We start from the raw sequence: 22,611 nt of genomic DNA, 5'->3' as shown, positions 1-22,611 counted from the left end.
TTACAACACCATTCATTATTTGCCACGTTCTTCAGAAATCACAGTGACCATAACACCCAAGTAAATCCACTAAGGACAAGATGGATTTTGACAAGGAGTTGGATAAATCTTTGGAAGTTCAAACTTCAGGGAACATTACGGTAATAGGAAGCTTTGAGGAAATGAATCTAAAGGAGTCCCTTTTAAAAGGAATTTACGCATATGGCTTTGAGGCACCATCTGCAATCCAATCTCGGGCGATTACTCAAATCATCCAAGGAAGGGATGTTATAGCTCAAGCACAATCAGGAACAGGGAAAACTGCAACTTTCACAATTGGAATGCTTCAAGTCATAGATACAAGTAAATTCGAGACTCAAGCGTTGGTTTTATCAACTACGCGAGAATTAGCAGCTCAGATTAGAAGTGTCATCAGCGCTTTGGGTGATTATATGAAAATTCGCTGCCACGCGTGTGTTGGCGGGAAGAGTGTTGGGGAGGATGTGAAGGCTCTCTCTCACGGACAGCATATTGTAAGTGGTACCCCGGGGCGTGTTTTAGACATAATCAAGCGCCGCACACTCAACATAAGAAACGTTAAAATGCTTATTTTGGACGAAGCCGACGAGCTGCTTGGCAAGGGATTTCAAGATCAAATTAGTGAAATATATCAGTATTTACCTCCTTCCACGCAAGTGGTGGTCGTATCTGCAACTCTGCCAAAATCTGTGCTCTCGCTCACCAATAAATTCATGTCAGACCCAGTCAAAATACTAGTTAGAAGAGACGAACTAACCTTAGAAGGAATACATCAGTACTATATTCAGGTCGAAAAAGAAGATTGGAAATTTGATACCTTGTGTGATCTGTATGACTCTCTAACAATTACTCAAGCTGTGATATTTTGCAATACCAAAAAAAAGGTCGACTGGCTGAGCGAGTCACTTCGGAAAGCAAACTTCACTGTTTCTTCAATGCATGGCGATATGCAACAAGAGGAAAGAAATCGCGTGATGGATGAGTTTCGACTTGGTAACTCAAGAGTTCTCATATCGACAGACATTTGGGCACGAGGAATTGATGTGCAACAAGTCTCGTTAGTCATCAATTACGACCTGCCTTGTGACAAAGAAAGCTATGTTCATCGTATCGGGCGATCTGGTCGCTTTGGAAGAAAGGGTGTAGCGGTCAATTTTGTCACGAGGAACGAAATAGGCGATTTGGCTGAAATCGAGGAGTTTTTCAGCATTAAGATCGATGAGATGCCGTCAGATTTAAGTGAGGTGTTATAAAATCTAACTCATTTTGGTGCACTTCGAAAGCATATGAGATCTTTGTACAAAAATCTCAACTAGTTGAGTTACATATTCTAGGTCGTCCTTTGGTATCAAATCGTCTCCATTTTCTAAAAATATTTCAGATTGGCTGCCCTCTAGAAAGAAGCTAGTGATAGCATCTGGTTGATCGTCTGATTGTTCATTTCCATTGTCATAAAAAAGCCAACTGCTTCTGTGCATGTCACTCAGCTGCCATTTACTTGAAAGACTATGGAAGGTGTTAGCAGAAGGATCCATGACAATAGGGACCTCTGAGGGGTCGTCAAAGCTGAATGTTGCATCATCTGTGACGAATTTGTGAGGTAGAGTTTTTGGATTGCCCTGTAAAAACCTTAAGTGGGCCTTCATTGAATCTTCCACCTGATGCAAGGTGCTGGATCTAGGCAAATTGCTTTCCGAAAGAAGTGAGTTATCTCTCATCAAAAAATGGTATTTAGGTTTAAATATCGACATGATCTAGGATATGGGGCATTTCCAAAATAATTAGATTAGTAGATTATCCTAAATCGTACTGGGTTTATTTTTCCTTTGACAACCTTGCACATTTTTTTCCATACTGGGTTGGGTGAAATGAAAAAGCCACGCGTGGAAATCGGAAAGCTGAGTGCTGAAAATGGGGTCCCTGAAATATACAACCTGAGGGAAACTCAAACTGGCCGTTCAAGGAGACTACTCGGTTAACAGGAAGAGAGAGGTCAACTAATAACTCAAAACAATTCTTAACTATAGCTGAATTGTTTTTGGAACTTAAAACACGATGGTTTAATGATTTAAGGCCACACGTAACCTCGCAGACGGTTTACAAACAAAACTTCCAGTTAAAACATAAATATTTGAAAACTAAGATGCATTCGGCTGCTGGATTTTGTAGCCTTTTGCCCTCCTGTCAATGATCTCATCTGTTGATTAGCTACAGGACCAGACATAAAGTGACTGTACACAATTCAGCGAGGAAACTGGATACACATAGCAATCAAGACCACAACTGGTTCAGAAGTTCAATCAATTGGAAGCTTTGCCTCTTTTCGAGGAGGTGGAATTCTTTGGGAGTTCGTTAAGAAATGGAATGAATTCAGGTTCTCCAGGAATATACTTCCTAAGAACTTCAGGAACGACCAGCCCATTCTCGGTCTGGTAGTTCTCCAAAACGCAGCAAAGGGCTCTTTCAGTGGCACACAAGGTACAATTCAAGCAATGAACATATTTTTTCTCCTTTTGATTCATGGCCTTAATACCACATCTGATCTCTAAGTTCCTTGACTGGTAGTCGGTGCAATTGGAGCATGAAACTAGTTCCTTGAACTCTTGTTGGAAGGGGAACCATGCTTCAAGATCATACTTTTTTGCAGCAGCATTGTTTAGCTCACCGGAAACAATACTGACAACTCTGTAAGGCAGACCCAAAGACTGGTAGAACTCTTCAGAATTTTGAATCATTCTGTCAAACTCTTCCCATGACTTCTCAGGCTCAGTGATGCAGAACTGTTCAACTTTCTCGAAAGCATGAACTCTGAAGATTCCCCAAGCATCTTTTCCGTGAGAGCCTGCTTCTCTTCTGAAACAAGAGGAATATCCTGCATATCTAATAGGGAGCTGTTCAGCGGGACTTTCGAACCATTCGTTGGAATGGTACGCTGATATAGGTTGTTCAGAAGTTGCAATCAAGTACTTCTCATCATCTCCGTCAAGAACTTTGTAAAGCTCTTCATCAAACTCAGAGAGTTGAGCAGTTTTGGCCATCACATCTTTGTTCATCATAACAGGCGCCTGCATGGGTGTATATTTTTTTGAGGTCAAAAAGCTCAAGCCATAATTAATCAAGGCCTGGTTCAAAAAAACTCCATAATTTCTCAGAAAATATCCTCTGTGACCCACAATCTTGACACCTCTTTCAGGGTCGTACCCGTCTAATCTAAGCAACACTTCGTGATGCGAAAGCTTAGCTGGCTTTCCAGTCGCTGTTGCAACATTGCCTAGTTCTCCAAAATTCACACCTGATGGAGCCCAAGTCCTGACTAGCTCATTGTCTGCTTCATCTAAGGAATCGATAACAGAATCGTGGACGATATTTCCGACCTGGAAAACTTTCCAACGTAGCTTTTTATCCGCTTCCTGCTCCTTGGCTGTAACTACAGCCTTTTCCTTAACCAAATCATCCTTCTTCTGCAGGAGTTCAGATGCATCTAGCTTAGCCTTGAACCTCTGACCAATTTCTTTTTGAAGTTTATTCTGTGATTTGTTTAGCTCATCCAACGTAAATCTTAATTTAGTCCAGTCATTATACTCCTTGATGATCTCGTCCACTATGTCAACGGATGCGCCCCTTTTCCTTTGTGATTCACGGATGGCATCTGGATTACCTCCCTTCTCCTTAATGAACTGAATTATATCCAACATTATTCAAATGATAATAAACAATTATGAAAAACGCTCCTTTTGTAGGTATTAAAAAGATTTTGTGTCAACAACTTTTAACTATATCGAACATTTTGATAAAAAGAACGACGACTCAAAACCTCTGAAATTAGAATGAAATGATTAAGTAAGACCAATTGTTTTTCACGTGATGAAAATAATTCATATTGCTCATATATATCAGAAATCTATATTAGTGCTCCCATAATGCATGAGCCACGCTAGACGAGTTGCCATGAGATATTCACCTCAAATTTTGAGAAAGAACATACTCGCTCGGTTGATGCAAACAAATAAGAACACTTGCCATGCAATCCTATCTATCAGCAGGTTCTTCCAAAAAAAAAAAAAGCCTTAGCTAAAAGCTTTTTTTATGTGTTATTTGCTGCTAGTGGCTACTGATGGAAAGCGTCGATTGGGGCTATGATTAATGAAAAGTCTTATTGATGCTGGGAGTACTTGAAAAATCTCACTGATCTCAAATCAAGTTTAAAAATCAAACCATGGATTCAAACAGTCATGAACAAATGGTCGCACGTGACAGTCGGAGCGAAGAGTTACAGAACAACATGCTTAGGTTGTTCAATCTGTTACATACAAGCATGGCCTAAAGGAGTTCTTACAGTATTTTTTTTGACTGAGGATACGAGAATGCATGTGCAGCTTTGAATATGGGTGAGGAATCAATATATTATGTCCTAATCTATTCAATCTCGACATAAGGCATGCACACGATTGACAGAGATCCATTCGTTATGAAGGATCGTCATTAATGATTATAGTACCAGAAGGTGTCAGAGGCAGATGTTGCCTTATTTATAGTAATGAAATTCATATGGGAAAGTCCTATCTACTCTGTCAAATTCAACTGTTTGGATTGACCTGGAGTCATTTGCTCAGGGTAAGAAATAATAGGAACAGCAGGCGCAAACATAGAACATTAAGTGACAGTAAAGGCTGAGGATCAATCTTATGACTGCGACGTCCCTGAATAAGGCTTTGGGAATCTTGGAAGCCAAAAAGATGAAATAATTCTGGACGCTGGTGATAGTATTTCTCTGCAGGTTCAATGATGGAAGCAATTGGCAATAATTCTAAATAAAAAATTAGGACCAGTATGAAGACTGCAATCTACATATCTAGGCCTCAAATCAATGTATTGCTTGACGTATTATCAATTTGGAAGCCAAGACAGAAAGAGTTCAAATGTTTATAAGGCGATTGACGGAAACACCTATACTTTGTGCCAACATTTTTCAACGGTTTCATCATTCTAGGAGATCGCAGTTCAACTGATCTATCATGTTTGTCTCATCATTGCCACACGTCATTTATCCTGAGCAGCGAAGGAGCCTATAAGACTTTTTAGAGAACTGGCTTGTACTTTAAAGGCAATCAGGTATACGGTGATTCCTCGATCCCTATCGAAGCTAGATTCCGTACGAATGTTATCATATTCTGAACTCAGACAGGTCTCACAACTATGGGTAGTAATTTTGTGTCCCTTCAATTCTGGACGTTTTCTTCAACCTCGTGGAAAGTGAATATATATAAAAAGGGAGCAAAGAAGCATCTCAAGCAGCAAGAGAACAGAAGCTGGCGTCATTGACTAGTCTTTAAGTTGCCATCCACAAATGACTTTCACATGCCAACAGACTGGTCAAAACTCAGCCAAATTAGCTTCGGGCGGGTAGAGAGCATTCAGATCGCAAGAGATCGGCTTTCATGAAGCATTCATGTATAAGTCACTTGATGCTGGCTCCTTCCATTGATATTCCAACAATTTCACATGTAATATCGAATGAAGACAAAGGACAAGGTATCTTAGAAACACATAGTATTCGGGTAGTAGGAGAGCTTGTATAGCCTCAGTCATGATCATCGAATAATGGTTACCAATGATCATGATATAGCATTTTCATACTACGCTAAAACGTGAGACTCAGCGACGACAGTGACAAGAGTATTGTGATTCCGCTATATCCCTTTCTGCGAAAACCTTTTTCACAGTCATCATGTGTGCTATGGCTCAAACCCTTGTATCTAATATGCAGCACTGTGTTCTGCCCGATACCGTCACATAAAGCAGCTACTGAGGGAGTAACAATGAAAATGAAGACTAGATATTTTCATAGTAGTTCTCGATCTGTTTCTCGCGGAAGTGTTCTAGAAAAGGCTCGGTATCCATGCGTCTTCGCTCATGTGTCTCAACGAAGCACAAAAAGTCCTCCACCTGGACTTCGTCACAATTGTTGGCCCTGACGGACTCTTGCTCTTCATTAACATTGACTTTGTTCTTCAATATAGAACGATCACGCCTACTATGGACCAGGTTTTCTTTGGATTCTGTTGTTGACGAGCTAACACCGAGTCCTGAAAATCTTCTGCTGATTGATTTATTGATCCTTTTCAAGGGACTGCCATCTTTGCTCTTCCGAGGTGAGAATACTTTCCTTATAGATTTGCAATCGCTATCATGATTATAGACGAGAACTTTTGCTTTTGAGTGAAATTTTAGGCTAGTGGACTCATATGGCTTTTCGTTTTTCACAACCAAGTGGGGTAAAAGCTCAAAATCATTCTTGAGGTCTATCATGTTCCCATTGTTGAGGCTTTTAACTGTCAGACCATCACGTTGAACTTGGTCTTCTGCGTCTTGGGATTTATGATCTTCACCAAATTTCAAACTGGGAGACACGAGGCTGGTTGACCTTTCAACTATATTCGTGACGCAGGATTCTAACTCACTCCAAGGAGATGAAATTAGTGTAAGGTTTTCGTCTGGGTAATCCATTTTCACCTTGTCCAAATTTGCTTCATTGGTCCCTTCTATGGTTAATATGCCTGACAGTGATCAGTGGACTTACCGTAAGAATTCCTCAGACTTGAACGAAGTTGAGATCGTTCGTGTTCACAGAAATGAAAAGACTCCTGAATTGGTTCTTCAATGAAGGAGCTAAGAGGACCATTAACGGAATCTTCTTCAGAAAGACTTTCGCCCGAGACTTCGTTTTCACCGAACTGGGACGAATGCTCGAAATCGGGGAACGAATGAGAATTGGCGTCTGAAGCAGCATAGAATCTGCTCTTTTCGTGATCAGCTCTCTGTCTCAAGCAGTTAAATAATCTAGCTAATTCCGAGTTGAGGTAGATCCCAGGAGCACAATTGACGGATGTGCCATTCTCTGCCATATAGTTCTTTTGTTCATATAATGACATTGACATTGACTGGGCACTGAAACGATCAGACAGCAGCTCAGTGTCACAAGCTCTTGTTTGTTTTGAGGCCAATACATGGGAAGCTTGACCGTTCTCACTCATCTGGTTCGCGATCTTACCGAGGGTGATTATGTCGCTTTCTGCTCTCAGTATCACCTCACGGTTTTCCTTGTTATTGCTCTCAATGCTTGGCGTTAACGCTTTGCCTACGCCATCTTTATGTCTATAGTGAATGTACCTAATCGTTGACTTTTGCAGCAGATTTGAATCTATAGATTCTTTTAAAGAGTTCAAAGTAGTTTGAATTTCAGTATTTTTGAAGGCGTCGTAACATGAAAACATAGCATCTTTTTGAGGATCAAATTCAGTCGTCAAGACAGTGCTTTCCTTTTCAGGTAATGAATCCACCTTCTTTCTGGTTTTGAAAAGTGAGTGAAAACTTGAAAATGGTCGAATCCATTTAGAACGTAATTGAGTTGTCGGCGTTTGGACGCAGGCATGCACGGTAGTCGAGTGCTCGAATTCCTTGCTGTCTTCATTTTTCACTTGTAAGGTCGAACCGATGAACTTGGAGAAGGAGAAAGCTCGTTTGGATTTATGTGTTTGGCTACCCTCATTGTTTGTCTTTATCATCCTTGTCCATTGTTTTTGCGTGCTACCATGAGGAGGTTGAAGTTCCTCCTCGATCTGAGTATGATGCGAACTACTAGACTTGGTATCCATTGCAAGTAGTAGCAATGAATGATTGCCTGCAATTAAGGTTGGAATGTTTAGGAAAGCAAGAATTCATTATACAGACAGTTTTTTCGGTTTGTCACTGTTGTTTAAGCGCCCATCCCACTAATTTATAGATCAATCCACTTGTCGAAAGGCTTACATAAAGGATAACCCATCATACACGTGACAAATCACCTCTTTCATCTTCCAGTGAGGTTGCGAACAAGCCGTGATCGTATTTATTGGCCACCAAGGGTAATCTTAAAGAACTGGAGCAACTTGTCAATCATTGTTTTCAGCGATATTGTGTAGGAGTTAGTGTAGTCTCAATTGGCCTCTTAGGGGCCTCTTGGGGGATAGATACAACTACAAGTCCACTGAAGTCAGACGAGTCAGCGATCCGTGTGTATTCTATTGGTGTTTAAGAATACGAATACTTATTGTCCATCACTTCCAGGTAGAATAGTTCAGCTGTGTTTTTCGAAAGAGGAAAAAGATCCTGAACCAAGTGTTTGCTTTGACGCATTATGAACACTTGAAATATAACTATAGTGCTTGATCATTTACAGTATTATCCTATTACCCAGTCAGTCAGTATCTTGCTTACGAAATTAAGATTAATTTTTGAGAATCGTGTAAAACACTTTATAATCGAGAGTTATTCGACTGAGTAAGAAAAATAAATTTATCTAATATCTAGTTTGCTAATCAACGTAGAGAGACCAGAGATAGGCAAATTCTATCTCATGACTTGTTCATGGCTTTGGAGATTCTTCTGCTCGTTCAAAACTTTAGTCGAGCGATGACGCACCAGTGATAATGTCCACTAATTCGTTAGTAATCACGGCCTGTCTAGTTCTGTTGTAAAGAATAGAATATTTGCTAATCATATCACCAGCATTTTTAGAAGCATTGTCCATCGCATTTCTTCTAGCCGAAATCTCAGATGCGTACCCTTCTGCCATTGCATTGAGAATAGAATTGGTCAATGAAATTTGAGAGAGAGAGGTCGGAATTGCTTGATCTTCCTCTAATTCAAATTCTGATAGTTTTGGAGACTCTTCAATCGAGACAGGGGAGAAGGACGGGAACACTGAGGGTTCAAAAGAAACACCAGAAATGAACTTGTTGTACATGACCTCAATTTTATCATAGTCACCCAACTTACGAATTTCATCAGCAATCAAAGAAGCTTCCCAGAAAGTAGGTGCCTCTTTTCCAACACCGTTGAAAGATAAAACAACATTGCTTGAATGAGTTCTGAGCATTTGAGCTTTGATTTTATCACCAATTGTGACCACATCGGCATTCGGAGTCTCTTGTAGCTTGGCTCTAGTGGCCTTAGCAATTTGAGAATGAATTGATCCACACAAGCCTTTGTCTGAAGAGACAGCAATAATAAGAGTCTTTTCTGCCGACTCAGGAGTAACAGTTTCCGCTGTTGTAAAAAAGTCAGAGTCTCCCTCACGGAATGCTCTTGAAGATGCCATTGCTCGTTGCGCTCTACCCATTCTCGTAGAAGCCACAACCTTCATTGTGTTGGTAATCTTTTCGATGTTTTTGATGGACTTAAGTCTCGTTTCAATTTCTCTCAAAGTCGCATAGTTTCTACATCTTGTTAGTTAATCCAAAATGGATGACTATAATCATATGGAGTGTTCATTGGGATCCAGGGATTCTGACAAATGAAGATAGAAACCTGTGTATAGCCGCATATGACCACTCAAACGTAGATTTCAATACTCACCTGCTGATTCCTGCAGTACGAACAACGTTCAAACCGAAGCTGTACATGGCGGCTATTCGTTGTGGCTAATGATTGATAAGGCAAACAAAAGAACAAAATCTATTCTTCAATTTGAACAACAAATTTGACTGCAAAAATTTGGAACCGGGCATAAACCTTTTTGCCGGGGACCATAATGTTTTTCGCCAGAGGGATTTACCGGGAGAGGTTTTCTCGAAACGTGGTTGAATCTAGTGTAGAATAATTTTTGATTGGTTGTTGATTTTGGGAGGTAGGGTAATCTTATTGCTATATAATTTCAGACTTCGTCTTTTTAGGTCGTCTCCATCTTATGAGATCGCCTGTAGATATGAAAGCCCAAACGTACTCTTCCTGAAATTGCAAACCGCTTAGGCGTCCCAATTGCACGTTTTTTTCTCCAATTGGAAACAATATAGGGCAATTTCTCCACCTACTGGCTTCGTGAATGATGGTGCTTTGAGACGGAACATTCAAAATAGTCTTGATGTCTTTGAATAGCACATGTCTTGCTTTTGAAGCACCAGGCTGCTGTTCTTCTTTTCTAGAGCCCTCAGATTGATCTTGATTTATCTTCTCATATAAGGATAATTGCTGCAACTGAGTTGAAGAAGTTAATGACGAAACTGATTCGGTCCAAGTTTGAGATCTAGAATTCTGTAGCCAGCTTTTCTTGATGCTTTCCGAAAGTAGTAAGTGCTTCATACTAGCATTGCTTCCAGAATCCAGCGTTAGACTTGATTTTTGCCTCTGATTTATCGAAAGCTTGATCTTATCATTCTTCAATTTTCTAGCCTTCGGCAAGTTTCGAGGTTGGAACTCATAGAATCTAATTGTTTCATCATCTCCTACAGTTCCAATACGATAAAGAACTCCAGGCGTCGTTTTGAAATAGTCAATGCACACACCACGAACCCAAGATTTTGCACCTTCAAGTCGTGCTATCAATTTCAATAAGCCGTGAGCGGTAGTTCCAACGCTGCCCAAGATTGAAAACTCATAGATAGAAACAAAATCATCTTCTCCTCCACAGACCATATATCTTCCATCCTTCGTGATGTCTATGTCAAGAATGCCTCCATAGTACGATGGTACGATGTCTGTTATGACTTCAGAAAAGAAATCAAAAAGACGGACAAATCCATCATCACTTGCGATTGTCCAAATATTAGGGAAAGCAGGATGATATTTGAGTTTCGTGATGGCTTTGTAGGAAAACTTGTAATGAGACACTGGGTTTGATCCTGTCTGTTGTGAGCTTAAAGATTTCAATACAGTCATGTGCCTGGATTTCTGAGAAGCAGCTTTATTTTCTTCATAGACTTCTGCATCCTCGAAATCTCTATGAAAGACCATGACCTCTCCGTCTGCAAATCCGACGACGGCAAAACTTCCGCATTGTGACCATTGCAAAGACATAACAGGTTTGTTTTTCAATTTGGCATTCTTATTCCATCTTGAATATTTCAGCTTCGGAAAGCTAAGCCAAAAGATATCGCCTGACGCAAAGGCAACGAGAATGTCCAGATTTCTTTCTCCTGAAGTTGTTGTATAGTGAAAACAGGAAAATGTGGTTATGATGCTTGAGGAAAATACAACTTTAAGCAGTGGAATCTCGACATCTGTTTCCTTGAGATCTTCTTCCAATGAAATCAGGTTGATGATTCGGCCATGGCATCCTACCAGTACGGAAGATGCGTTGGAGTACTTTCGATTGTAATTGTCGGCCGTCGAAACTTTTGATATGAAGTTTGAGGTAGAACGAGACAAGTTGCTTTTGGGAGATTTCAAATCATCAGAGGCAATTGTTGTATCAGTTCTCACAGGCTTCTGCTTACCCCATAAACGTGCAGTAGTAGGGTTGGAGGGTCTCTTTTCGTTGTTGCTGGAACTAGACTTATCAAAGTTGATTATGTCCGCAAAACAGCCAGGAGTCAAGTGAACGTTTTTAAATGAGTCAGCAATTAAAGGATTTATACCATATCCAACTGGCAGAACTTCTCCCTTGCCATCAGGCTGGACTCCAGTTTGTTCAGGAGGCCTGGATAATGGATTTATCAGCTGATTTTGATTGATGTTTCCTAGGGTTGTGTGATATTTTCTCAGGTTCTGTTCAACAAATTTGGATAATGATGCGTAAGTACTAGGATCACTCGAGTTCAGCGGTGTACGTGATATACGAATTGCAAGATCAGGAACAAAGGTGCCATCTAGATGATCAAAGCTGAACTGTTGCTCTTGAAGCCTGAACACGCAATTTGGATCTGTGGACTGAATGGGGAGGATACTGTTGCTGAGTACATTTTGAAACTGGTTCGGCGGCACTTTATTGTACCTGCATAAGTCCGGTGGTAAGTACATTGTTAACAATGATCAGGTAGGCTGTAATGTAAGTACGTTTTTCGAAAGAACAAATATGGAGAATCTTGATTGGCAAAATTCCCCAGATTTTGGGAACTTTTTCGCGGAGATCGTGGAAAGCCGAAGCCCTTGAACTCTGTACTAGATGAAACCATTCAGTGACTGAACTCGAATTATTACAAGAGACTTGCTGCAATGACAAACAGAGACCCTAGGGATACCCAAGTTTATATAATCTAGACTATATGGAACATTTCAAAGAAAGAAATCTGCGAAAAAACGATATTTTTTTTCGCTCTTGACTCAGTTGCCTTATTATAAAGGATGCCCGACTTTGTGGATTCAGTTTTCGACCTTTCTAACATAGTTTTCCAACAATCGAAGAACTTGATAGCGGGGTCCTGTGATCATATGAGAGCCATTTGGATTAACAATACACCACCTCCTACGCCGACCCACCACTCGATCATTGATACATCCATTAGTCAATTCTCACGCCTAGATCTCAAAACAGTCTTCCTTGCTACAGTGCTTGGAGGGATAGGAACTTACAGGTACCTACACCATTCAAAAACCCAGCGCAGGGCACGGATGCTCCCAAATGGAAGGAGATTTGAAGCTGTCTTGATTGTTGGATCTCCTACGTCAATAGTCGTTCAAAAGCTTGTCAACGATCTCAATAGACGGGGATATATTGTATATGTCACAGTGACGAATGAGCTAGAAGTCAAAGCTATCGAGAGTGAACGCGATGCAGATATAAAGCCCCTGCTGTTGAATTATGATTCCGCTTTGACTATTAGAACGAGTTTGCTGCGACTGGCCTCTATTCTTGAGACCCCCGAGCTTAGTCATATTGGAGATGAATCTAACTCCTATTTTCTTCATTTCAAGGGAGCTTTGATTATCGCTGATTATTTCAAATATCCCAAATACTCAAAGCTTGTTGAAATAGAGCCCCGTGATTTCAATGCAATGATTCAAAACCAGTTCTTGAAGATAAATGCTCTTCTCCAAAATGGATTGATTTCAGCTCTTCAAGAGAGTAACAACAGAAGAAATGAGATTGAGAAATTTAACGGTGTGAATATTTCAAATTGCCCTTCCAAACTTGTATTCGTTAACTTCTTACCCATATCCACTAAAGAGAAGAGGCGTCTGTTTTTGGATTTTACTTTGGATATCAACAACTTGCTTTTCGAATATACTTATAAAGAGAACCGCAAGAAATATTCCGGCATATCTTCTATTCTTTCCAGCAAGAACTCTGATTACATCAACATAGCGAAGCTTCAAGTCAATTTTCATCAGGATGAAGAATCTAAACTGCTGTCCAGTGGCTTCAATATACTAACTTTAAGTAATATGTTTTCAGGCATCAGGAACAAAAAACTCACCTCTAGAAAGTTTCATCATCAGGTGTTCGATCTTTTGAATTCAAATGCTTTGAAGAAAGTATACACCATTAGTGCTTGAACGACTCAACGCTCACACTTTACCAAAGTAGTATATCCTGTCTCAAATAATAATTTTGCATCTGGTGATCGAAGGATCCTCCATCGTACCCGCTGTGAAATCGGAAATCGTGAGGAGCCCTTTTCTATCCAAGATATAAAGCTTGTAGCCATCTTTATCGAATCTTAAGGAAGCTGCCTCTTTCACTTGGTAGGAGTTGCTGACATCGGTGACAATAACTAACCTTTTGTTGTCATTGTCATCAATTTTTGATGTTGACATAACGTAAACAGCTCCAGAGCGATCAAGGTATGCAACTGAGTCCCCTCGGGGCGACACACAACATTTATGTATAGTGTTTCCGACTTCCTCAACTTTTGCAAGAAGTTTCGGATGCGCGATTCCCTCAGGACCAGATATAGACGTGATCTTGGTATCAATGATTATCGGCACAGAATTGTACGAGACAGAAGTTAATGTCATCAATCTGTTATCAGGGAAGAAACTTAAATCGGTTATTCCTTCACTTTCCAGAGAAGTATCCAATTTTCTTTGAGACTTCATCACCATTACAGGTCTTGTGGGATCCCTAATACTAATGATCATGAACCTTGATTCCAATGCGGTCGCGACAGTCAAGTATTCGCAATTTGGAGAAAATTTCAAGATAGAAACGGGATCCCTATATGGAAGTGTGAAAGGATAATATTGGATTTGTAGGGTTCTCAGCCCTATCGATTTGTGGGAGTCAAATGATCTTAAATTGTCATCCAGGTGTCCAGCTGCATTCGCTTTTTCACCTCCATTTGAACAAAAACTATGCGACTTGCTTTCCAAAAGTTCAAGCTTCAAGAGAATAATGAATGCCTGTTCGAATCCAGTAAACTTGTCTTTACCTGTTACACCTAAGCTAGCGTAGTTTCCATCAGAAGAAACATCAATGCATCTAACAGGAAAGCGACATTGGTACGTATATAGCGGCCTCCCTTTATATTTTAGGTCAAAAAAGCGAACAAACCCACGTGTTCCAGAAATGATCAGGATATCTTCCGTTATCTTGCAAAATAAATGCTCCCAATTGGCCAGCGAGTCTAGTGAATCTTTAGCATTTTCACCAAAATTGGAATTCATCATGATCTCATTAGCATTAACTTTCTTTAGTGTACTAAAAGTTTCTCCGTAGTCTCCGTTGATGTTTCCACAGCATAGCAGCAACGGTGGTCTTTCTGGATGGTTGACTGATAAATGGTAGACCTCCCATTTTTTTTCGCTCAAGAGCACAAATTTATCGAGATGGGGAGAGAAATCAGTATTTATGAATAGCTTTGTTTTGAAAGGAAGATTCGAGTGATGGGTATGGTGCTGATAAAGTTTGCGATAAAGAGGAAAGTTCTTTGCGTATATGAGCTCTTTATTCATATCCTTGAAGTTATCGTTAGTGTGATCTTCCTTATATCCTACAAAACCGGACAGCGGTTTTGAGGAGTAAAAACTTTGAGCGCAATTGCGACTGCCTTGTGACTGTCGTGCATGTGTGGTGACTGTCTCGGTATCTTGAGCTTGCAATGAAAGGCTTGAGGAGTTTTTGATTCTATCATCATTTTTTTGTGATATCGGTGGGCAATCGTTGATGGTCTTTGGTTGGTCATCCAATGGTTGAAAACTATGTCTTGTCAATGGTTTCTCTATTTCACCTAAAACCTCATTGAATGCTGATAGAAGAGTTTTACCAGTTTCATTATCATTGTCATCAAAGTCGGCATTTGCTTCCTCCTTGATCTGCTCCCCAAAATCAGTGTCAGACCTGAACCGCGAAATATAATCAATAACAGATTTCAGGAGAGCACACCGTCTTAGTTTTTTCGATTCAGGATTTCCACAAGTGGGGCATCTAAAACAAGGTTTCTCTCCTATAAGTTGTTCCTCTAACTTTTCTGAGATCAGACAGCCGCAGGAGAGAATGATAGGGTCATTAGAAAGAGCTGAGATAACTTGGGGAGGAGATTTGGAATTCTCAATAAAAGAGGGAATCTTTAAAAGCTGCTCAATGTCGTCAATGATTGACTCCACTGATGCTTTTCTCATTTTATGCATCAAATCTCCAGACGTCAACGTTTATCAAATTTGTTTAGCCGTGTAAGGATGTTTGAAAGCTAACAATTCTGTTCTTCACACAAATTTCTCTCGACAACTGATGCTTGAGATTTGCAAAGATGTCACAGTTTTGCGGATATACCCTTCAAATCGAACTCAATGATTCCTCGTCTACGGTCTTGAACGGGACGATAACCGACATTCAAAACAAAGATTTGGTGTTATCTAGCGTAACTTACGCGAATGGAGTTGAGCACAAGGATAAAGACATGCTTATAAAAGGCTCTGACATAAAAGACTTGAAGGTTCTGGCTTTACCTCCGAGGAAGAAGAAAGAAAAGAAGAAGAACAAACAAGACAAAGAAAATGAAAATGGTGGTACTAGATCTGGAACACCGACAGCGACAGGAAAACTCAAGAATAAGAAAGAAAAACCAAAAGCTTCTCAAGATCCTAATTTGCCGTATAATTACCGGTCTAACGAGATTGATTGGCAGCATGAGAATCCAGGGAGACTGAAGGAGATGGAAGTTTTTGATTTTGCTTCCAATCTACAAAAATTTGATAAGCAGTCAGTTTTCAGAGAATTGTCCAAGTTAGACAAGGTCGATCCAACCAATAGACTTGTCGGCCATAATAGAACTAACGAGAAAGTGAATTATGACAATACAGAGATGGTACTGGATAACAAGGAAAAAGATGAATGGGATCATATTATTTCCAACTCAGCTCGTGAACACAAAATCTCTGGTTCCCAAGAAATTGAGAGTAGAACATACAGCGGTAACTCAGAGATTGTCCATCAGCGCAAAAGTGCCACACCAGTCTTGGGATCAAGCATCAAATTGTTTTCAAAGGACAGAGAACCAGTTCCGACGTGCTCTCCGATACAACTGGCAGATGTTCTTCAACTAAGTTCTGACAACTTTGGACTGACCGATCGTCAATTGACATCTGATACAGGCAAAAGTCTAGCGGAGCTAATTATTAAAGAAATAACAGGCGATTTTAGGTTATCGAAAATGAACCATAATTCACCACCCTTGATGTTGATACTTGCAGGCAATAATATAACTGGAGCCCGAGCTCTTTCGGCTGGAAGACAACTGTTCAATCACGGAATAAGAATACTAGTTTATGTCCTACACGATTTTGAGCATTCTGAAGATGAGATTCTTCCATTAGTGAAGGAGAACCTCGACATTTTAACGAATATCGGAGGAAAGCTGGTCAGCGACACCAGGGAACTTAACTCTGTGTTGGAAAAACTCGATTCTCCATTAGAATTGATAATCGATGGACTTCAAGGTTACGATACGAACTTGAGTGATTTACTTGAGCCAGAAGTAGATCGGTCGAAAGAGATAGTTGAATGGTGCAACAAGTGCAACGTCTCCATACTGTCTTTAGACATCCCATCAGGATTAGATGCTTCTTCGGGCACGGCAGACTTTGACTCACATATCTTCTGCAACTATTTGGTCTCCGTCGGAATACCTTTGAGCTCCATTCTAAGTCTCTATCGATTTGGCTATTTCACAAGAGAGGAATTAAAACATTTTGTTGTCGATTGCGGAATTCCTAAAAAAGTGTTTACTCTTAAATCGAATCTCAGGAAGCTGGACAGATACTGGTTTACAACAGACTGGTATGCTAGCCTGGAAGTTGAGTGAAAAATGATGAACTCCTAATGTAAATATCTATATCAATGAATGTAAGCGATCAATTTTTAATTTATGTATTTAAGCATAGTCAATTTTCATGCTAATTTATCTGGGCGAAAAAATAAAGTACAACACATTTGCGACCCTAGAACCATATTCATTTAAACCCTTGTAACGAGGATTATACAACTAGTGCATCCCACTCTGAAAACCAGTTCAAGAACCACCTGGCGGCTATCCAAAAGGATTTGAAGAGAGCGGCAAGATAATCAACAACAGGCTTTTCGATGAGTTCCAAGGTCACATACTCTCTAGAAGAGCTTTTTAGCTTTCAATCAAAAGGTGTCATTTTTCGAGATACCCATCTTCCTGACAAGGAATTCTGGAGGTTCAATGCAAAACTGATTCACAAAATCAATGTTGGCCTGAACCGAGGAAATCAAAAAGGTCAGAATAGTTTCAAAAAGAAGACTTCATATAAACCCGCTGCTGAGGAAAACTCGGAAGAAGAAGTTCCAGAGTGGCTGGACGAGACAGATTTCCGAGTGGATAGCACTTTTGCCGGCTACAGCAGTATCGGATCGCATACGTACGAAGATTTTGAAAGGGAAAAAAGAGAGTTTCACATGAAAAATGGCTATTACGATCAGCTCAAAGACGACGAGAACGTACAGGGAAACCTAGCAAATGAAGAGCACACCTTGAAAGAGGAGATAACAGCGTCCTCATCCGCAGAAGATTATCAATTCGATAAGGAGCTGGAGCTAAAGGATCATCTTAATCGGCAGTTCTTTGACAACCTACTCAAAAGTAACGTTGAATTGAAGCAGGATCTTTCTAAAGTTCTACCCCAACCAAACATACAGACAAGAACCCCAGAAACATCCAAGTTCGAGCGATTATTTCAGTCTGATAATAGTTTGGAGTTGCCTAATCAAGCTCCGCAATCCAACTTCGCACCGCCAAATCCTTCTCAGAACTATACGTCTCAAAATGAGAGGGCCCGCAACACCTCTGCCCCTTCTTATGTGCCGCCCTATGGAGCAGTGCTACCTCCTGGTTTACCGATAGGCAATCAGCAAGGCCAAAGATTTCCAGGTGCGCCCATGGGTTTCAATCCAGCAGGCCTGCCGCCGCCTCCGCCTGAATTATGGAAACTTATCCAAGATGGTAAACTGCCTCCTTTACCAGGAATGCTCCCTGGAGTGATAGGTTCCAATCCTCAAATTCCTCCACAGTTCCCCCCATATCCTAATTTTCAAGGGGCTCCTCAACATCCATCGATGCCTCCCCCACCAGAATTTAGCTTGCCTGTGGGTGTACAGAATCTTGCAAATCCTAACGACCCCCATATGAATGTGACGAACTTGCATAGGCCTCCACCTCCCCCTGGTCTAATGCAGTTTCCTCAGTTTCAACAGCAACATGACTATTCCCGTGACAATCGTGGGCCGCCAACCTAACGATTGTCGAAGGTTATTTTACCACAGCGTCCATGGATATGGTATGACTCTTGATCACCCATGATGCTCGATTGTAATTTATTATTAGGTGCCCTGCCTACACGATCTAGGTTACTGACTTGAATTTAGAATAACGGATTAGCTGGGCTGTGCAAACTTTTATAGCTTTAAAGTTACAAAAATTGAAAATTAATCAACGAAGCTAGTACATCGTGTATACCGAACCTGGTCAGCCAATTGAAGCCTTTTTTAGACCTTCTCATTTTTGATAGATATACATAGGTGGACTAGTTTTGAGGTAGGGCTGTTACAATTTGACTGCAAAGCTTCAATTGGGAGTCAGAATAAACTTTATCATTGAAGACGCTGATATTTTTTTAGGTTTCTTGCACAGATTGATAATGGACCCTAAGCTTGCTGCTTTTCAAAAAAGCGACACAAAAAAGCTCTATGGTCTTACAGATCGTCTTTTTAAAGATGGGGTTTTCAACTGCTATTTAACTTCGCAGCAGTTTAATCTGCTTGACTTGATCCTACATAGATTCAAGGATGCGAAGATTCGGATTAAACTCTGGGATGCCTTCATCAACAACAACCTTTTTTTGGAATTTGAGCAAGGACCCAGCCTAGCAGACAAAGAGATCGAGGATATATCCTCCTCTGGGACAGAGGAAATATATTTGAAACAAGGGACGAGGTCCACCAGGAATCTCTGCGCTACAATACGATATCTGCTCTACGAAAAAGCTGTTGATTATTACTTTGGCGACGAAAAGGTGCAAGATACGAAATTTGCTGCCTTTGATATTCTGGAAGAGAGCGAAGACGATGAGAAGTTCGAGGATGCCGAGGAGAAACCACTATTTCCCCAGCCTTCATCAATGAACGCTACAAGGAACGAAGAGGATAATTATGACGACGAGGACGAGGACAACGAGTACAATGAAAGGCAACAAGAGCCGAAAAGCAATCGAGATGGGTCCGAAAGCGACGTTGTCGAAATCAGCGATTCCGCTGACAAAGACGCGACACTAAAAGTGGATAGATATCGTGACATTCCCGAACAAGGGGAGCTGGAAGAAAATGAGCAAGGCCAGCTGAAATTTGTGGTTAACGCACAGCTCTTGCTTGCTCGGCCCGAATTTCCATCCACCGCGGAACCTGTGAGTTCGACCGATGAAGCCATTGGCTCAATGGTGCATCCAATTTTGGGTACAGCGTCTGCTATTGAATCGAATTTTGAGAGACAAAACGAACTTAAGCTTATCAAAAGTTTTAACAAGGTGTACCACAGCTTTGAGAACGATCTCCCCAATATCGTGAAACGACGGAAGCTTGAGCGCAGTGACAAGGCCCTAGAGCTTAACGATACGAAGGACAGTGGCGGCAGTGATGTTGAAAATGCGGGAAACGACACCGATGATTCTCAGCACGTCAACAAGCTGATGGGGCTTGGCGGCGCTGCCAATCTTTCTCTCAAGAACCTTCTTGCGCGGATCGAAGAGAATCGCGATAAATTGAATCTCACCGATTTGGAGCTCAAAAACTTGATCATGGACGTGCGGAAGAATCGTTCGAAATGGGCCAGCTACAACCGGATTGGCCAGGAAGAGCTTTACGAAGCGTGTGAAAAAGTTGTTTTGGAATTGAGGGGCTATACGGAGCACTCCATTGCTTTCCTGAACCGTGTGTCTAAAAGGGAGGCACCAAACTATTACCAAATCATCAAGAAGCCGATGGACTTGAACACTGTGATGAAGAAGCTGAAGAACTTTCAATACAACAGCAAGACCGAATTTGTGGACGATTTGATGCTCATCTGGAAGAATTGCCTCATATATAATTCAGATCCCAACCACTTTCTTAGGGCAGACGCTATTGCCATGCAAAAAAAGACACTGTCTTTGATACCGCTTATTCCGGACATTGTGATCAGAGATCGAGCAGAAGTGGAAAAAGAGGCAGCAGCAGCTGCCCAGCAAAATGAAGCCGAAGACACACACGAGAAACCTGGTTTTATTTCAAGCAGGGGTGTTGGCGGGTCATCCACGAGCGCAAAGAAGTCAAAGAAAAGCAGAAAAGGATTACAAGAGGACGATCGCAGCGAGCCTCCTGCAGCTTCCGACTCGCCTATGGGCGAGGGAATGGGGAAGAAAGATACAAATACCTCGGCTGCTGACCAAACGACAGAACAAATTGAAAAGAGATCTCCCCAATCTCGAAATGCCAGTGATCCTCCAATCACGCAATCCAACCTTTCGACGCCCCTTGTATCTGCAGCAAGTGAAGAAAAGACGGGAGAAAGGGAAGGAACAGCGAATCCCGATGATGAAGATAACGACGATGATGGAACAGCTATGATGGAAGACAGACAGGTGCAGGAGCAACAGGATGACAGAAATGAAGATGACGACAATGAAGATCTGGAAATGTCCACCTGGAGAACCCTCACTTCCAACACGCGATACAAATTGTGCCAGCAGAGATCCAACCTGTTCAAGGGTGGAAAGATCCAGCCGAACGAAGATGCTTTACTGAGAGATCCTATTCAGATGTCCAACTTCAGCAACTACCTTGATGACTCCTCCAAAGTTGTGCTCCACAGAAATCGGCAGTATTTCGATGAAAACGATGATCCCTACCTGATCGAGTACGATATTGGCGGAGGCATTCCATCTTTAAAATATAAAGGGCCTGACTATGATGCTATAGAGAATGAAATTCTTTCCGATATGATGAATCAAGGCAAGTCGTTGGATGAACTCCCACAATCGCAGTTTTCCATCAAGATGAAAGGAAGCAACTCAATAATATTCAAAAACATCGCCCTGATGCAGGATATCAGAAAAGTGTGCTTCAAGATCAATATTATTCGACAAATGCAAACATCGCAATTCATACATCAGTCTCAATACCATGCTCCTGATATAGAGCGACTCAAGCCTGCAGACATTGACCCACAATCGAAGTTGCCAACAAGAGACCAGCTGATGCCCCAAGTCGCTTACGCCGCGCTCGAGCGGTCTGTGAGCACCATCATCATGGCTAACGGTTTTGAGACCACAAATCCTTCTTGTGTGACCATTGTGACTCAACTGGCAGAGCAGTATTTTGGAAATCTCGTCAAGTCTCTCAAAATGAACATGGAGTCCAACTCCATCAACAAGCTTCCTTTGAAAAGCAAGAGACCAATGAGCTTCAAGGACATTCTTCTCATTTCACTTCAGGAAAACGGTATTGAGAAACCCGATGTCCTATATTCGCATTATAAGGAGCATTTGACCAAGCAAAACAAGAAGCTGACTGACCTCAAGTTCAAGCTGGAAGGATTCCTCAGAGACTTGCTGCGGCCAGGAATCCAAGAGATAACGGAGAACCTGTTTACAGATGACTCCGAACAATTTCTCAATGGTGATTTCTCTAATGAAATTGGGGAAGACTTCTTTGGGTTCAAGGAGCTTGGACTTGATAAAGAGTTCAATTTGCTTACCTCAACCATTCCTCTCCATTTGCTTCACTCCAAACTGTCGACTCAGCTCAGTCATCTTGACTCTAAATCGAAAAAGGCCAAGTACGAGGATTTCCAAGAGGTCCAATTCCCAAAGTTGCGCAAGCGGGACTTGTCGTCTCAAATTGGTCTTTTGAAACCTTTTTACGAAGATCTGTTGTCCAAATCAAGGGCAGCGTATGCTAAACAGTTGAAAAAACATAGACAGTCATTGGGACTCACTGACACGGAGGGTTTGCCTACTGCTTCCAATGGCACCCCAAACGCCCCTGAGAGTGGCTCTGCGCCAAACGGAGGCGAACCACCATCCGATTTCGTGGAAATCGAAGATCCTGAGGATTTGGTGATTTTGGAGGACGATGATCTGCCGTTGAAACAGCGTAACCATCGGCCAAAAGTTCCTCCGAACGGACGAATTTCACAGGTCAAGCGTAAACTCATCAATAATGCATTTTTCCTGGATGCTCAAGACTTAAGGGAGCAGCGATCACAAAATACCTCAACAGACCCCCCAACGAGTATGACTGGAGACACTCAAACCAAGACAGGAAACCCGGAAATCCCTAAAACCAACGACGAGTTCCGGAAACTCGAGCCAGTTGCTTAGCATTTCGTAACCACGTATGTCTCGTTT

General features: G+C 41.3%; 12 protein-coding genes across 12 annotated transcripts; 5 read left to right on the top strand and 7 right to left on the bottom strand.

The window, feature by feature from the left end:
- Window positions 1-80: 80 nt before the first annotated feature.
- Window positions 81-1,271, top strand: KL911_001322 (uncharacterized protein; the record flags this gene model as incomplete). The annotated part of the gene is made up of 1 exon (XM_043196268.1): window positions 81-1,271. One exon carries the CDS (start codon window positions 81-83, stop codon window positions 1,269-1,271), a length of 1,191 nt encoding a protein of 396 aa, XP_043055895.1.
- A 3-nt stretch (window positions 1,272-1,274) lies between these two features.
- KL911_001321 (uncharacterized protein) lies at window positions 1,275-1,769 on the bottom strand (the record flags this gene model as incomplete). Its single annotated transcript, XM_043196267.1, has 1 exon — window positions 1,275-1,769. One exon carries the CDS (start codon window positions 1,767-1,769, stop codon window positions 1,275-1,277), a length of 495 nt encoding a protein of 164 aa, XP_043055894.1.
- A 549-nt stretch (window positions 1,770-2,318) lies between these two features.
- On the bottom strand, window positions 2,319-3,713 carry KL911_001320 (uncharacterized protein; the record flags this gene model as incomplete). The annotated part of the gene is made up of 1 exon (XM_043196266.1): window positions 2,319-3,713. One exon carries the CDS (start codon window positions 3,711-3,713, stop codon window positions 2,319-2,321), a length of 1,395 nt encoding a protein of 464 aa, XP_043055893.1.
- Window positions 3,714-5,850: 2,137 nt separating this feature from the next.
- Window positions 5,851-6,525, bottom strand: KL911_001319 (uncharacterized protein; the record flags this gene model as incomplete). Its single annotated transcript, XM_043196264.1, has 1 exon — window positions 5,851-6,525. One exon carries the CDS (start codon window positions 6,523-6,525, stop codon window positions 5,851-5,853), a length of 675 nt encoding a protein of 224 aa, XP_043055892.1.
- Window positions 6,526-6,566: 41 nt separating this feature from the next.
- On the bottom strand, window positions 6,567-7,673 carry KL911_001318 (uncharacterized protein; the record flags this gene model as incomplete). The annotated part of the gene is made up of 1 exon (XM_043196263.1): window positions 6,567-7,673. One exon carries the CDS (start codon window positions 7,671-7,673, stop codon window positions 6,567-6,569), a length of 1,107 nt encoding a protein of 368 aa, XP_043055891.1.
- Window positions 7,674-8,458: 785 nt separating this feature from the next.
- On the bottom strand, window positions 8,459-9,202 carry KL911_001317 (uncharacterized protein; the record flags this gene model as incomplete). The annotated part of the gene is made up of 1 exon (XM_043196262.1): window positions 8,459-9,202. The coding sequence occupies one exon, from the start codon at window positions 9,200-9,202 to the stop codon at window positions 8,459-8,461; it is 744 nt and encodes a 247-aa protein (XP_043055890.1).
- A 500-nt stretch (window positions 9,203-9,702) lies between these two features.
- Window positions 9,703-11,793, bottom strand: KL911_001316 (uncharacterized protein; the record flags this gene model as incomplete). Its single annotated transcript, XM_043196261.1, has 1 exon — window positions 9,703-11,793. One exon carries the CDS (start codon window positions 11,791-11,793, stop codon window positions 9,703-9,705), a length of 2,091 nt encoding a protein of 696 aa, XP_043055889.1.
- Window positions 11,794-12,117: 324 nt separating this feature from the next.
- On the top strand, window positions 12,118-13,269 carry KL911_001315 (uncharacterized protein; the record flags this gene model as incomplete). The annotated part of the gene is made up of 1 exon (XM_043196260.1): window positions 12,118-13,269. One exon carries the CDS (start codon window positions 12,118-12,120, stop codon window positions 13,267-13,269), a length of 1,152 nt encoding a protein of 383 aa, XP_043055888.1.
- Window positions 13,270-13,311: 42 nt separating this feature from the next.
- KL911_001314 (uncharacterized protein) lies at window positions 13,312-15,333 on the bottom strand (the record flags this gene model as incomplete). The annotated part of the gene is made up of 1 exon (XM_043196259.1): window positions 13,312-15,333. One exon carries the CDS (start codon window positions 15,331-15,333, stop codon window positions 13,312-13,314), a length of 2,022 nt encoding a protein of 673 aa, XP_043055887.1.
- Window positions 15,334-15,461: 128 nt separating this feature from the next.
- Window positions 15,462-17,015, top strand: KL911_001313 (uncharacterized protein; the record flags this gene model as incomplete). Its single annotated transcript, XM_043196258.1, has 1 exon — window positions 15,462-17,015. The coding sequence occupies one exon, from the start codon at window positions 15,462-15,464 to the stop codon at window positions 17,013-17,015; it is 1,554 nt and encodes a 517-aa protein (XP_043055886.1).
- A 278-nt stretch (window positions 17,016-17,293) lies between these two features.
- On the top strand, window positions 17,294-18,469 carry KL911_001312 (uncharacterized protein; the record flags this gene model as incomplete). The annotated part of the gene is made up of 1 exon (XM_043196257.1): window positions 17,294-18,469. The coding sequence occupies one exon, from the start codon at window positions 17,294-17,296 to the stop codon at window positions 18,467-18,469; it is 1,176 nt and encodes a 391-aa protein (XP_043055885.1).
- Window positions 18,470-18,870: 401 nt separating this feature from the next.
- Window positions 18,871-22,584, top strand: KL911_001311 (uncharacterized protein; the record flags this gene model as incomplete). The annotated part of the gene is made up of 1 exon (XM_043196256.1): window positions 18,871-22,584. One exon carries the CDS (start codon window positions 18,871-18,873, stop codon window positions 22,582-22,584), a length of 3,714 nt encoding a protein of 1,237 aa, XP_043055884.1.
- Between the last annotated feature and the right edge of the window lie 27 nt (window positions 22,585-22,611).

The sequence above is a fragment of the Ogataea haglerorum genome (assembly GCF_019207285.1).
Source record: "Ogataea haglerorum isolate 81-453-3 chromosome Unknown 81-453-3_NODE_3_length_672639_cov_96.912891, whole genome shotgun sequence".
NCBI lineage: Eukaryota > Fungi > Ascomycota > Pichiomycetes > Pichiales > Pichiaceae > Ogataea > Ogataea haglerorum.
This window is presented reverse-complemented; position numbering and strand designations above follow the sequence as displayed.